We start from the raw sequence: 12665 nt of genomic DNA, 5'->3' as shown, positions 1-12665 counted from the left end.
GCAATAGCTCCGACCCAAGCTCTTCAGCCTATTGCAGCAACAGAAGCTCCAGATATCAACGTTCAGCTTGCTTCTCTTCTTCCAGCTTTACTTGGTTCTAACCTCTTTAATTCTAAGCCAACTGCCCAAGAACAAGCCCTGGAGCAGCAAAAACAAGCTCTTCTTGCCGCACAGCTTCAGGAGCAGCAAAAGCAACTGGCCAGACAAGAACAAGAGCAGCTGAATGAGGAACTTTTAGCACAAATCAATCTAGATGACTTTACTGATGAAGATCTTGCTAATCTTGATATAGATGCTGTCCTGGAAGCTGTCGCAAATAAAAACCCAGGAATCCTTTTTCCTGATAAAAACCTCCTAGAGACAGTTAAACCTACTCCAGTAGTTCCTTCTGGTCCTAAATCAACCCTTGTCACTATATTCAAGTCTGGCGATAACCCTGGAGAGTTTACAAGCCTTGTTTCCACAGTTTTCCTAGAGGAAAGACGGATACGGAGAGAGATCAAACCTGCTCAGAGTACACAGATCATAGAGACAACCCACATACCCGACCCTATCAGGGTTCAGGATGAATCTAATGTGATAGAGACACTAGGAGGCCAAAGGGGTCCTGTTTATATCCAATTGTACTCAGGAGAAACATATATTGAATCTAGTCCAGTCGAATCATCCAGTAGTTTAAAAACACAGTCATTATATATTCCTTAGTCAAGTCAGACATGTTAATATTGAATTTAAAGGGTGTCTCAGAATACTATGGACGTATTCTGGGACACCCTGTATTACACTAGTTGCTCATTTTGTTAAGAATGAGTGCATTATCTTACAAATTTTCAGGCTTGCAGTCAATTTTTATGTTTAATCTTAGGTCATTTAGAAAGAGACAGACTATTTTAAACATTTACTTTAAAATTGAGTTTTTGCCACAAGGTATAATTTTCTAATCCCTATATCTTAGCAAACCAAATCTCGAAGACTTTAAAAATTTCAAACTATAAATTCTGTTAAATTATATAATCTAAATTTGAAATATCAAAGGTTTACACTATAAGGTTAAAAAAAAATATAGGGATTAGAAAATATTAGTTTGTAGCAAAGGCTTAATTCCTTTTCATAAAATTTTGCCTGTTGAAATTGCAGCTTTTTCTTATTGATTAAACATTTATTTTGTTCAAGTCTTCTATTGTTATGGTGTCATGCTTTTTACTTTTTTACTTGGTGTCTTTTGTTGATACTCTTCTCGTTTATTTGTATGTTTTTAAATATGTTCCGTTGAACAATAAAGTATAACAATGTATACCATATATCTGAAACAATGAAAAAAGTTGTTTACGGGAAATGTCTAATCATTTTTTTAAAAATTTATTTTAAATCTTAAAGGAAATGCAAGTGTATCTTTTTAAACTCTTGATTGAAACAGTGTCCTAAATTTTTCAAATTTCATACGTCTTAAAAGGTCACTTGAAATATATTGACAAATTCTAAAGTTCTTGAAATAAAAAAAAGTGAATTTTACCTGATCCTGATATTGGTATTGAATTATCTGATTCAAATCTAAGAATTAATGTATGTAATTTGCACGTAGTATTCAAATCAATTTATTTGAAGAAAAGTTGCGGTTCAATTCTGAAGGTTAAATTCCTAAACATTCTTATACTTAACAGATAGTAGACATGAGAACAAATATTATATTAAAACCCAGCATGCAAAGCTACCAATTTGAAACCTTTATCTGATAAATAATGTAAAATATATTCTTGTTTTTTCTAATTTTAAAAGTTTTTACATTTGATAGAATTCTTTAATGTTTCCAAGTAGAAGAAATGCGCAAGTCGTTTTTGTTGAGAATCCACAAATGAAATTCAGGTTTCAACCTTATAAACATTGAAATCTAATTCATACTAGGCCAGACATAGCTGATAAGGGTGCCGTTCGAATCTAAATTCTACAATTGAAATCTAATTCATACTTGACCAGAAAAAGCTAGAAAAACTGGGGAAAGGTACAATTGTGAATCAGGCATTGTCATCTTTGTACGAAGGCTCTTTTGAAATTACGCTTACAGTCCCTTGAAATCTGTTTTTTAATGGAAAGTTTTCAGCAAAATAGATCGATTCCTATAATTACATTGACGTACATACATTTTTTAATTTTTTTTTATTTTTCAGATTACAGGCTCTTTTTAAAGCAGAGAGATGTAAACTTTTTGATTCTGCAGTTAATGAAAGAAACTGAGTTTTTGCCACACAACTTAAATTTCCTAAACCCTATATCATTGCAGTCTGACTGTAAAGCTTTGATATTTTAAACTTAGACTATTTGATCTAACAGAAAGTATATAGTTTGAAATATCAAAGGTTTACAACATTAGGTTACAAAGTTATAGGGAATCAGAGTTTGTGGTAAAGACTCCATTTCTTTGCAAAATTTCTGAATAAATCAAAAGCCGTTGTTGAAAATGAAGAAATATGTTAACTGAATGTGTAGACCCTTATATATAAAAAATGAAGTGAAAAACTTTAATTTCTTCAAAGTAAGAACCGGCGTGAAAATCTTTTCTAAGAAATATAGCTGAACAATTTATTTTTTAAACTTCTGTACTCCGATGTGGTCCTTTTTCAGCATAATTTGATTTATTTAGATCTGGAAACGTTTTTATACCCATTAAGGTTTATTTTAAAATATTTTCACATTTTTGAATATTTTTTATGTTTTCATTGACACTTCTAGTTGAAATCCTTGATAAATTTTGTATTGTTTATGTTTTCGGAGAATTGAAGCAGAGAATAAAGGAATTGAGTCTTTGCCACAAACTCTGATTTTATAATCTCTATATATTTGCAACCCATTGTCGTAGACCTTTGATATTTCAAACTGTAAATTCTGTTAGCTCAAAAAAGTTTGAATATAAAAATTTTATGTTGCAAAGATATAGGGATGAGAAAATTTGAGTTTTGTGGCAAAGACTCAATTCCTTTAAAGGGACTGCAAAGGAAAAAAAGGGGGTATAGACTGAAACATACGCAACCAATCTGAAAACAACGATATCCCAGAGGAGTCTGAGAAACTCAAGTTTGCTCCTATTATTATTTGAATTTGATCATTTTTCATTTTTAATAGATATAATTGATAATATTATTTATGCGTCCGGAACATGTCACCAGAACTCCAACCAATAGCAGTGCAGTATTTTTGTCACGGGTTTCCGTCTGTATCACGTGACCAGTATACTGCACTGCTATTGGAGGGAGCTCTGGTCACCTAATACGGACGTATCTTAGATATATACGTTTTGGTATAATTTTTACACAGTTTTATGTCAATGTCTCGATACAGGAACATCAGATAGATGTCCTATGTGTATTCTTCAACTCCTGAGATTCTCAGGTTTAGCCTATACCCCCTTTCATTTTTCCTTTACAGTCCCTTTAACATCTACAATTAACTTGCATTTTTAACCTTCACATTAATCTTTCTTATTCTTAATTTGATTAAAGTCATCAACCCTTTTCATTTGTTAAAGGCAAAGTAGGAAAAAGAACACAAAAATAATTTTTTTAAGAAGTTGAAACAAAAATGTCATCTGATTTTTTGCTTTGTTGGCTTGTAGAATTCTATTTTAGAGATCTAAAAAGAAATTCTTTTGAAGAGACATAGATTAGGTTTCTAGCCCTTAGGGTTAGCGGACATAATTGATAGAGGGATTTTTTGCCTCTTCACATTTTAGAATTATTGATATGTAATATATAAATATATGTAATACTTTTATGAACATTGAAAAAATTATCATAGAGATTGCATCAATGCTATGGAATAAAACGAGGTGACGAGTGGGGGCAGGGTGGAAGGGAGAAAACAGGAGGAGTGATAGAAAATAGAAGAAAAGGTAGGAAACAGGTTGAAAAATAAGAAACAGGAGTAGTGGTAGAAAATGAGAAATTGTAAAAAAAACCGGAGAAATTTTAATGAATGGGAGAACATGGTAGGAAACAGGGTGAATAGCAGGAAACAAAATCAATAGTAGGAAACAGGAGGAAGGGTAGGAAACAGGAAGAATAGAAGGAAACAGGAGAAACGATGGATTAAGGAAACAAAGGGGAAGAAAAGAAAAATGAAAGGAATCTGCAGAGGGAAGCATAGTAAACAGTAAGGAACAGAGTAGTTAGGAAACAGCAAGGAACATAGTAGTTAGGAAACAGCAAGGAATATAGCAGTTAGTAAACAGTTAGGAACAGAGCAGTTAGGAAACAGTAAGGAACAGAGTAGCTAGTAAACAGTAAGGAACAGAGTAGTTAGGAAACAGCAAGGAACGGAGTAGTTAGTAAACAGTAAGGAACAGAGTAGTTAGGAAACAGTAAGGAACAGATTAGTTAGAAAACAGTAAGGAACAGAGTAGTTAGGAAACAGTAAGGAACAGAGTAGTTATTAAACAGTAAGGAACAGAGTAGTTAGGAAACAGCAAGGAACGGAGTAGTTAGTAAACAGTAAGGAACAGAGTATTTAGGAAACAGTAAGGAACAGAGTATTAAGGAAACAGTATGGAACAGAGTAGTTAGGAAACAGTATGGAACAGAGTAGTAAGGAAACAGTATGGAACAGAGTAGTAAGGAAACAAGCGGAATGAGAAAAACTGTAAGCAGGAGGGAAGAGAAGGGAGANCAGCCTGTCTGTCTATCTGTCTGTCCGTTTGTATCCAATAAACGTCAAAACGGGTTGAACCGATCTGGCCCAAATCTTCTATATAATAAAACATATATAGCCGGCCAAACGGCTGGAAGAAAATGTTTTTTTCTGAAATTAAAATGTTTTTAGTTACCTAAGCTTTAAAAAGTTATGTGCACAAATTTTACATAATATATTTAACCTATTTGAATTATAGACTTTTGTTGAATTTTATATAAAGTGTTTTATCTCAGCCATTGAAACAACTCGGAAAAAATATCGCCGTGAACAAACTCGGAAAAGTAACTTTTAGTACTCTTGGTAATTGAAATTGAAGGGTCACTGACTTTTGGAACAAAGATTAAAATGTGTACACACCCTGAGGATATTAAAATAAGGATAAGATCAACTGCAAAATTAGAAAAGAAAAATGTATTTTCATTTTTAGAATTGCAGTTCTTATCGATAAGAACTAAAAATGAAAATCTTCTTGCGCATGGTAACCAAAATGAAAAAAACATGTTTTTTTGTTATAAAAAGAAAAAAAGACAATATCAATTCCTTGTTTCCATGGTTCAAATAGACATATGTATCTTATCAAAAGAAGAGTTTCTTGAAAGTACAGTCCCTTTTAAGTTACATGTTTTGTTTTGTATTCCTCAGAGGTCCTCTGTACAAGGTCGATTAATCGATCAATCATATTTCTCCCACCTTATCCGTATCAACATATTATTAGGTTTATCAGAGCTTATAAACATTAAGGTACGCTCAAGGTTATTTTCATCTTTTAACTTGTTTTAGTGATAGCTAGACAACTGTGAAATAGCTAGACAACTGTGAAATAGCTAGACAACTGTGAGATAGAACTGTGAAATAGCTAGACAACTGTGAGATAGGTAGACAACTGTGAAATAGGTAGACAACTGTGAAATAGCTAGACAACTGTGAAATAGGTAGACAACTGTGAAATAGGTAGACAACTGTGAAATAGGTAGACAACTGTGAAATAGGTAGACAACTGTGAAATAGGTAGACAACTGTGAAATAGGTAGATAACTGTGAAATAGGTAGACGACTTTGTAGAACTACTTAAGCGTACTGTGTTACAAAGTAAATAGTTTCATTAAACGCTCATTGAATCACTAATTACCTATAATGGGTCTGTTTACACTGCACATTGGACTATTTAAAAGCATATCTTGTGTACAAAAGTCGTCTTCCTACTTTATAGTTTTAAGGTTATCACTTATAGACTTGTTAAAACTGAAGAAAACCGAGAGGGGAGCGAAGTGTTAGGACCAAATAGTGTCGACATTGTTTTCCCTTTATTTAAAGGAACTGTCCGCGTAATTTTAAGCGACCCTCCCTGCCAAGATGGTCATGCCCGATTCACATTGGTAAACTTAAAAGCTTTGGATGATCTGGCATGAATTAGATTATTTTCAATTGTTGTTTCTCTACTGTTGGAATGCAAATAGGAGTTATCATTATTTAACCAATTTAAACCTAGAAAAACAAGAATATTTTCAGCATTATTGATCAGATAAAGCACCTACATACAGATACAGTACAAACCGGGAACGGAAAGGTTGACCCGGCTCGGAAATTCAAATGTACTACGACTGCCCGTGATATCTTTATAAATGTTCAGAGCACTTTTTTTTAACAACTTCTCATCCATATTTCAGTAAAAGAAAAAGAAAAATATCAGAATTCCATTGTTTCTAAATTTTCACTGCAGTATTAGTTCTTATTTTTGTGTTTTCTTTTGAGGTTGTTTTTCTATAAAAGTTTAACACTGTAATAATAACTGCAAAAGTTTGCGATATAATTTTCCAGCAAATCTTTCTATAAATTTACTTTGCTTGTCTGTCAGCCTGTCTGTCTATCTGTCTGTCCGTTTGTATCCAATAAACGTCAAAACGGGTTGAACCGATCTGGCCCAAATCTTCTATATAATAAAACATATATAGCCGGCCAAACGGCTGGACCGATTGGGCTGAAATTTTTTGTAGACATTCGGGGGGGGGGGGTTAAACCCCCCCCCCCAACGATCTATATTAGACAAAAATAGCACAATCAGCATAGGGTTAAGATAAAAGAAACAACAATATTTCAACATTTTTTAGAACAGTTGAAAATATATCTGTAGAAATCTTAAATATTTATTGTTATAGGTTAAAAAAACGAAAATTTGTTTTTCCAAAAAAAATTTTAAATATTTTTTTCAAATTTTATTTTAATAATTTTTTTTTCATTGTGGCCGGGGGGGTGTATAGGTTAAAAGAATTTTTTTTCACGGGCAACGCTGGGCCCTTCAGCTAGTATATATTTATATATGAGCGAAGAGCTTTGTTATATAGACATATCACATTCTCTTTTGCCCAAATTTTTAAAGCCAAACCCTGATTTTGTTTTTTTGCCTCCACTAATTTCCAAGTTTTCCTCTTTAAACTAAAATTTAAATTTCCCTGCACGTTATAGGGTGTATGTACACTTCAATGTGTATCCTAGTCTTAGTTAAAATATTGAAAGGGTGTTTCTAAACCAAAAATTACAATTCAGTTTGGGTTTTATTGTTTAAGGTTTTATGGTCAAATGTTTATTGTTAATCATGTTAAAAAAAATGTTTGTGGTTGACCCTGTATACACATTGTGTTGATGAGTATAGTTGCCCTGTATGTCCTTGCCCCCTAGATATAAGCCAAAGGATACGAGATCATAATGGTGCGAGGGACGGTTCAAGGTCTTTACCTCAAATTTAGGTATATTTGTAAAACAAGGGCCGGCCTGTATGTTTGCCTGCCTCGCATCTTTTAATGCCGTGACGAGTGTACCAAAAATGTAACAGAAGAAACTATGGTCGGAACTAAACGGATATAAACGTTTGATCTCGATATCCTATATTTATACTTTTAAATTTGAGGATCATAGCTTGATCCCTGCGAGACTGTTACGAGGAACTGATTTAATCTGTAGATCTGCATAAGATAGATATTAATGATCCGAAGATCACAATACAAAAGTTATGACGTGACTTCTAAACACTTCTAAACACATATCTTTACAACTTTACGGTGTATACATTTGATTAGTTCGATATTTTATTCTATTATAATTGATCAAGTAGAACTTATATCAATTAAACAAATTTACGATATTAGGTTATAATGGCAAAGATTTTAGAATTATTAGTTTGTTAAAAGTGTCTCTTTAAAAGGACTTTGCCACAAACTCAAATTGTCTAATCTCTATGTCTTTGAAATCTGATGGTGCAATCCTATGAAATTTTAAACTGAGATTATTTGATCATAATATCCAAGGACTTCGACAACGTGTTGCAAAGATAAATGTAGGGATAAACAAAATCTGAGTTTGTGGCAAAACACATAATTTTCACTAGAATTTCTCTAGCTGGTTAACAGTCGACCCGCCACATGAAATGAACCAGAGCTTCTGTTGAAAAGGAAGTTTAAAAATTGAACTGAGTTTTTTGGAACGCCCTGTTGAAGAATAGTTGTTTTATTAAGGAGTTGTAAGAATATTGCCCTATTGTTCCGGTTGATAATATTGCTGTGTCTATGAAGCAAACCTTCGCCTCGTAAACATTTTACAATCCTCTTCGCGTATTTTATAATTTACAAAGAAAACAAAGATGAAATCCTCATGTGTATAATAAAAACTTTTAACAATTCTGTTTCCTGTGAATGGAAAGATTCAAATGAATTGAAATTAATAAAAATTCCCAGATTTTCAAGGAGAGAAAAATGTTTACAAAAACAAAATTGTGAAAACTTGAAATGTTGCCATGCAAAATAATAAGTTGAATAGATAGATACAATCACATTCATCGTTCGTAAGATAGTGAAATTTAAACTGATAATAAATCCCGCAAGGTTTAACATTTCTTTCATTTCTCTTTTACGAAGAAGAAAAAATACATTAAAAAAAAGGAAATGAGGGGGGAGGGGATTGCAGGTTTTAAAACATCTAGTAACAATTTTTTTCTTCAAAATTTTGTTCCTGCATTTATTCTCCAAACCTAAAATTTAATTTTAAGTTTTGTAAACAGACCCCTAGATATATAAATATTTTAATAATACAAGAGCGTGGGTCAGAAAGATTATGAGATTATTTTAAAATAAGAACTTTAATTTGACCCTTTGATGCTTGCTATAATCATGTTTACAATATATTATATACTCTGCATTAATGGAATCGGTACATGGCCAAGAGTGTTTGAAAACCTAAGACTTTCTCAGATAAAAACCAACGAAAATGTTTGAATCTAAAATAACAAGAAAAATCTAAAATATTCTAAAAAATGTCAAGTATATTGTTGAATATTTCGGCCACTCTAGCTTTGTGATATGAATCGTATAAATACACGCTAGTTCGAATTAAACTATAATAAAGTCATGCCATGCAATATAACGGGGTCAATTCTGCTATCAAATGAATTTGCAAGCCTTTAAATTGGCAATTTCATGTATGGGCTGTTCATAATTTGGCCTGAATTCATATTTGCAAAGAATTTGAGTGTCTAGTTTTTAGTGACTAGTGTCTATAGTGTCTAGTGTCTAGTGACTAGTGTCTATAGTGTCTAGTGTCTAGTGACTAATGTCTATAGTGTCCAGTGTCTGTAGCGACTAGTCTATGTGTCTAATGTCTATATCGCGACTAGAGTCTAGTATCTGCAGATGTCTATTTTCTGGGTTTTGTGTTATTAATATTTTATAATTCATTTTGGAGTTGTTTCTCGCAATTCTTTTTCTTTTTCATGGTAATTCTTTATTTTTCATAAATGAGGAAGAAAACCCAATTTCATCTTTTTAGTTTCTCTAAAAAATTATCACGATTAAAAGATCTTTTTTTGTGTTGATTCCTATATATTTTTTTCTTATATATTTGGCTCCTTTATAATTCTACATAATATAGAGTTAGGAAGTATAGGCAACGGTTGTAAAAGCAACCGCTGGAACCAGCTACAGTTCACAGTATTTAGCATACTATTTAACTTAAACTTTTTTAATAAACTCCCAGCTTTCTATTCTGACATTTTTCTTTAAGGCATTGATCGTGAAAAAAATTAAGTCCTTGCCAAAAACTTTGAGTTACTTATCCCTTTATCTGTGCAACCCGATATCGTGGGCCTTTGATATTTCAAACTATAAATTCTGTTTATTTAAATTAACGGTAAACACAAATATGTTGCAAAGATATAGGTAATAAAAACTTGAGTCTTTTAGTGCAATCAAAGCACCGTGGTTGAAAATAAACCCAAACGATTATTTAAAAAATTGGTAAAAAAGATGTATTTTTATAAAAACAGAAAAAAACGAGATGACGTTTTTGTGTTTTCAAAGGAATCCTGATCCTCATTTTTAAAATAAATCGAGTTAATCAGGTTTTTATGAATTAAAATATTATATTTTACTAATTGGATTATCATGAACAAAAAGTGAAGAGGACTTTTATCAGAACAAATTGCGCATTAACTTTATGTAGTTTAATAATTTTAGATTTTACAACGTTTGACGTTTGAATATCGTTTTTTATGTCTAACACTGGGTTAAAATAGTTTAAACTGCACAGTGATGTTGTTATTAACTCACAAATCAGCGAATTCAAAATTATCTACAACATTTGTAAATTTTTCATAGTTCCAGCTTTGTAAATTTTACAACATTTGTAAATTATCCAAAGTTCAAGCTTTGTAAATTTACAACATTTGTAAATTATCCAAAGTTCCAGCTTTTTAAATTTTACAACGTTTGTAGATTATCCAAAGTTTCAGCTTTGTAATTTTACAACATTTGTAAATTATCCAAAGTTCCAGCTTTTTAAATTTTACAACGTTTGTAAAATATCCAAATTTCCAGCTTTGTAAATTTTACAACATTTGTAAATTATCCAAAGTTCAAGCTTTGTAAATTTTACAACATTTGTAAATTATCCAAAGTTCCAGCTTTGTAAATTTTACAACATTTGTAAATTATCCATAGTTCAAGCTTTGTAAATTTTACAACATTTGTAAATTATCCAAAGTTCCAGCTTTGGAGTACGTCTGTAGTGAAACAAACGTTGAAGCAATATGATTGTAATAAAGATTTTTTTTAGATGGATATTACAGCACAAAATTGGTCTCAGGAGTTCCGATAATTGTTGCAGGTCAGACATTTTCATATTTCATTTTTTGTTTTTTAAATTATTAGAAAGAATTGAATATTTCATCTTTTTCATTGTTAAAATTAATAAATTGATTCACATAAAGGTATTCATCTTGCTCTCAAGTTCTACGATTAAAAGATTCATATATTTTATTCACACATTGTATTGTGTATTAATTAAATGTATTTTGAAATTTTTAAGAATGAAAAATATGAATAAAAAGTAATAAACTAGATGAGAAAGCTGGTCGGAATGAAGATTATCCCCTGACTCTGGCTCCTAGTATTGTATCAAATGGTTTTGCAATCAAACCAACGAAGGTAATTTCCTTGATCTTAATTTTCTTGATTCTCTTCATATTCATTTAATTTTCGTTATCATATGTTATTGATTTTAAATTCAATATGATAGATTTCTTCCATCTGCTATGCTTGGTTTAATCATTTTGCAACTTATCTATGTGTTTATGAAGTTTTCCCTCATGATTTCATACGCATTATTTTAGCCTCATGTTTTCTCCACAAGAGTTCATGATTTCATTTGATACGCATTATTTTATCCACGTGAGGTTATCCTCATGATTTCATTTGATACGCATTATTTTATCCACGTGAGGTTATCCTCATGATTTCATTTGATACGCATTATTTTATCCACGTTAGGTTATCCTCATGATCTCATTTGATACGCATTATTTTATCCACGTGAGGTTATTCTCATGATTTTATACTCAAGTTTTTATTCGCTGAATTCATCTGTATGATTTTGTTCCTTTCCTATCCTCATAAAATGATTTAAATCCTGATATATATTTATAAACCTCTTAAGCTAGGCAATAGGAGAACTTCAAAATTATGCGAAATTACTGGCACGACTTTGTGACCTCGTAGCTCCTCTAGCTTTGGTTTCCACACATGAGTATGTGGAAATTAATCCGGTTAAATAAGAAATTTTAAACATTTTTGTTTCCTTCAAGAAGAGGAGTTATGTTCTACCGCAAATATGATTTAAATCCTACGTGAAATTATCTTTAGTTTGACCTGACTCAGTAGATTTACGAATCCTTGTCCTTTCCTAATAATCCCGGAGCAATATTCGTCCCTTTAAAGATTACAGGGTGTTGTTTATTTATGACTATATAGGGTGTTGTTTATGTTATGATTACAGGGTGTTGTTTATTTATGCCTATATAGGGTGTTGTTTATGTTATTACTATAGGGTGTTGTTTATTTATGGCTACAGGGTGTTGTTTATTTATGGCTACAGGGTGTTGTTTATTTTATGATTAAAGGATGTTGTTCTATCTATGTAAATTGTTTACAGCGACCGAATTTAATTAATTTTAACTCTCTACCGCCGGTTCAAATTTGAATCGCCGATTTAAATCCTTCTATAATTATTTACTTTGAATCCGAGGTTTAAATATACTAAGTTCGGTCCTTTAAAATCTTAATCTTGAGAAGAACATGCTGATGTTTTAATATCTCTTGCTTTATTCAATACTAAGACAATTATTCAGTAGGCGACCCGGTGTTTCAGCCCTTGGAGCCTAAAACACAGTATCTGTATAGTGTATAAATATACATAGGATATCTATAATTCTATATCGTTCCATCCAATCGTTCAATCAAATTGGAAAACGATTCCGAACCAATATGGCCGCCTTCGGCCATTTTGTTTTTTCCCTTCAATCATTCATTTGAAAATAGGTAGAATTCAGCAAATGCTGACCACTCTCTGTTCCTTCCCTCCCCAGCTCTGTCTTCTCGTCAAATTAATTCTCCTCCCCCCCCCCCCTCTGTCTTCTCGTCAAATTAATTCTCCTCCCCCCCCTC

The 12665-nt window shown here is 32.0% G+C and overlaps 1 protein-coding gene across 1 annotated transcript in view; it reads left to right on the top strand.

Moving 5' to 3' along the window:
* The window catches only part of LOC111697198 (uncharacterized), a 61252-nt gene that overhangs the window by 14545 nt on the left and 34042 nt on the right, over positions 1-12665 (top strand). The window contains exons 3-4 of the mRNA XM_023467105.1: positions 10780-10830; positions 11065-11150. Coding sequence (XP_023322873.1) covers positions 10780-10830; positions 11065-11150 — 137 coding nt within the window. The remainder of the gene's footprint in view (positions 1-10779; positions 10831-11064; positions 11151-12665) is intronic.

This window comes from Eurytemora carolleeae, unplaced genomic scaffold, assembly GCF_000591075.1.
Source record: "Eurytemora carolleeae unplaced genomic scaffold, Eaff_2.0 scaffold273, whole genome shotgun sequence".
In the NCBI taxonomy this organism is placed as follows: domain Eukaryota; kingdom Metazoa; phylum Arthropoda; class Copepoda; order Calanoida; family Temoridae; genus Eurytemora; species Eurytemora carolleeae.
The sequence above is the reverse complement of the archived record's forward strand: the minus strand, read 5'-3'. Positions and strand labels throughout refer to the sequence as shown.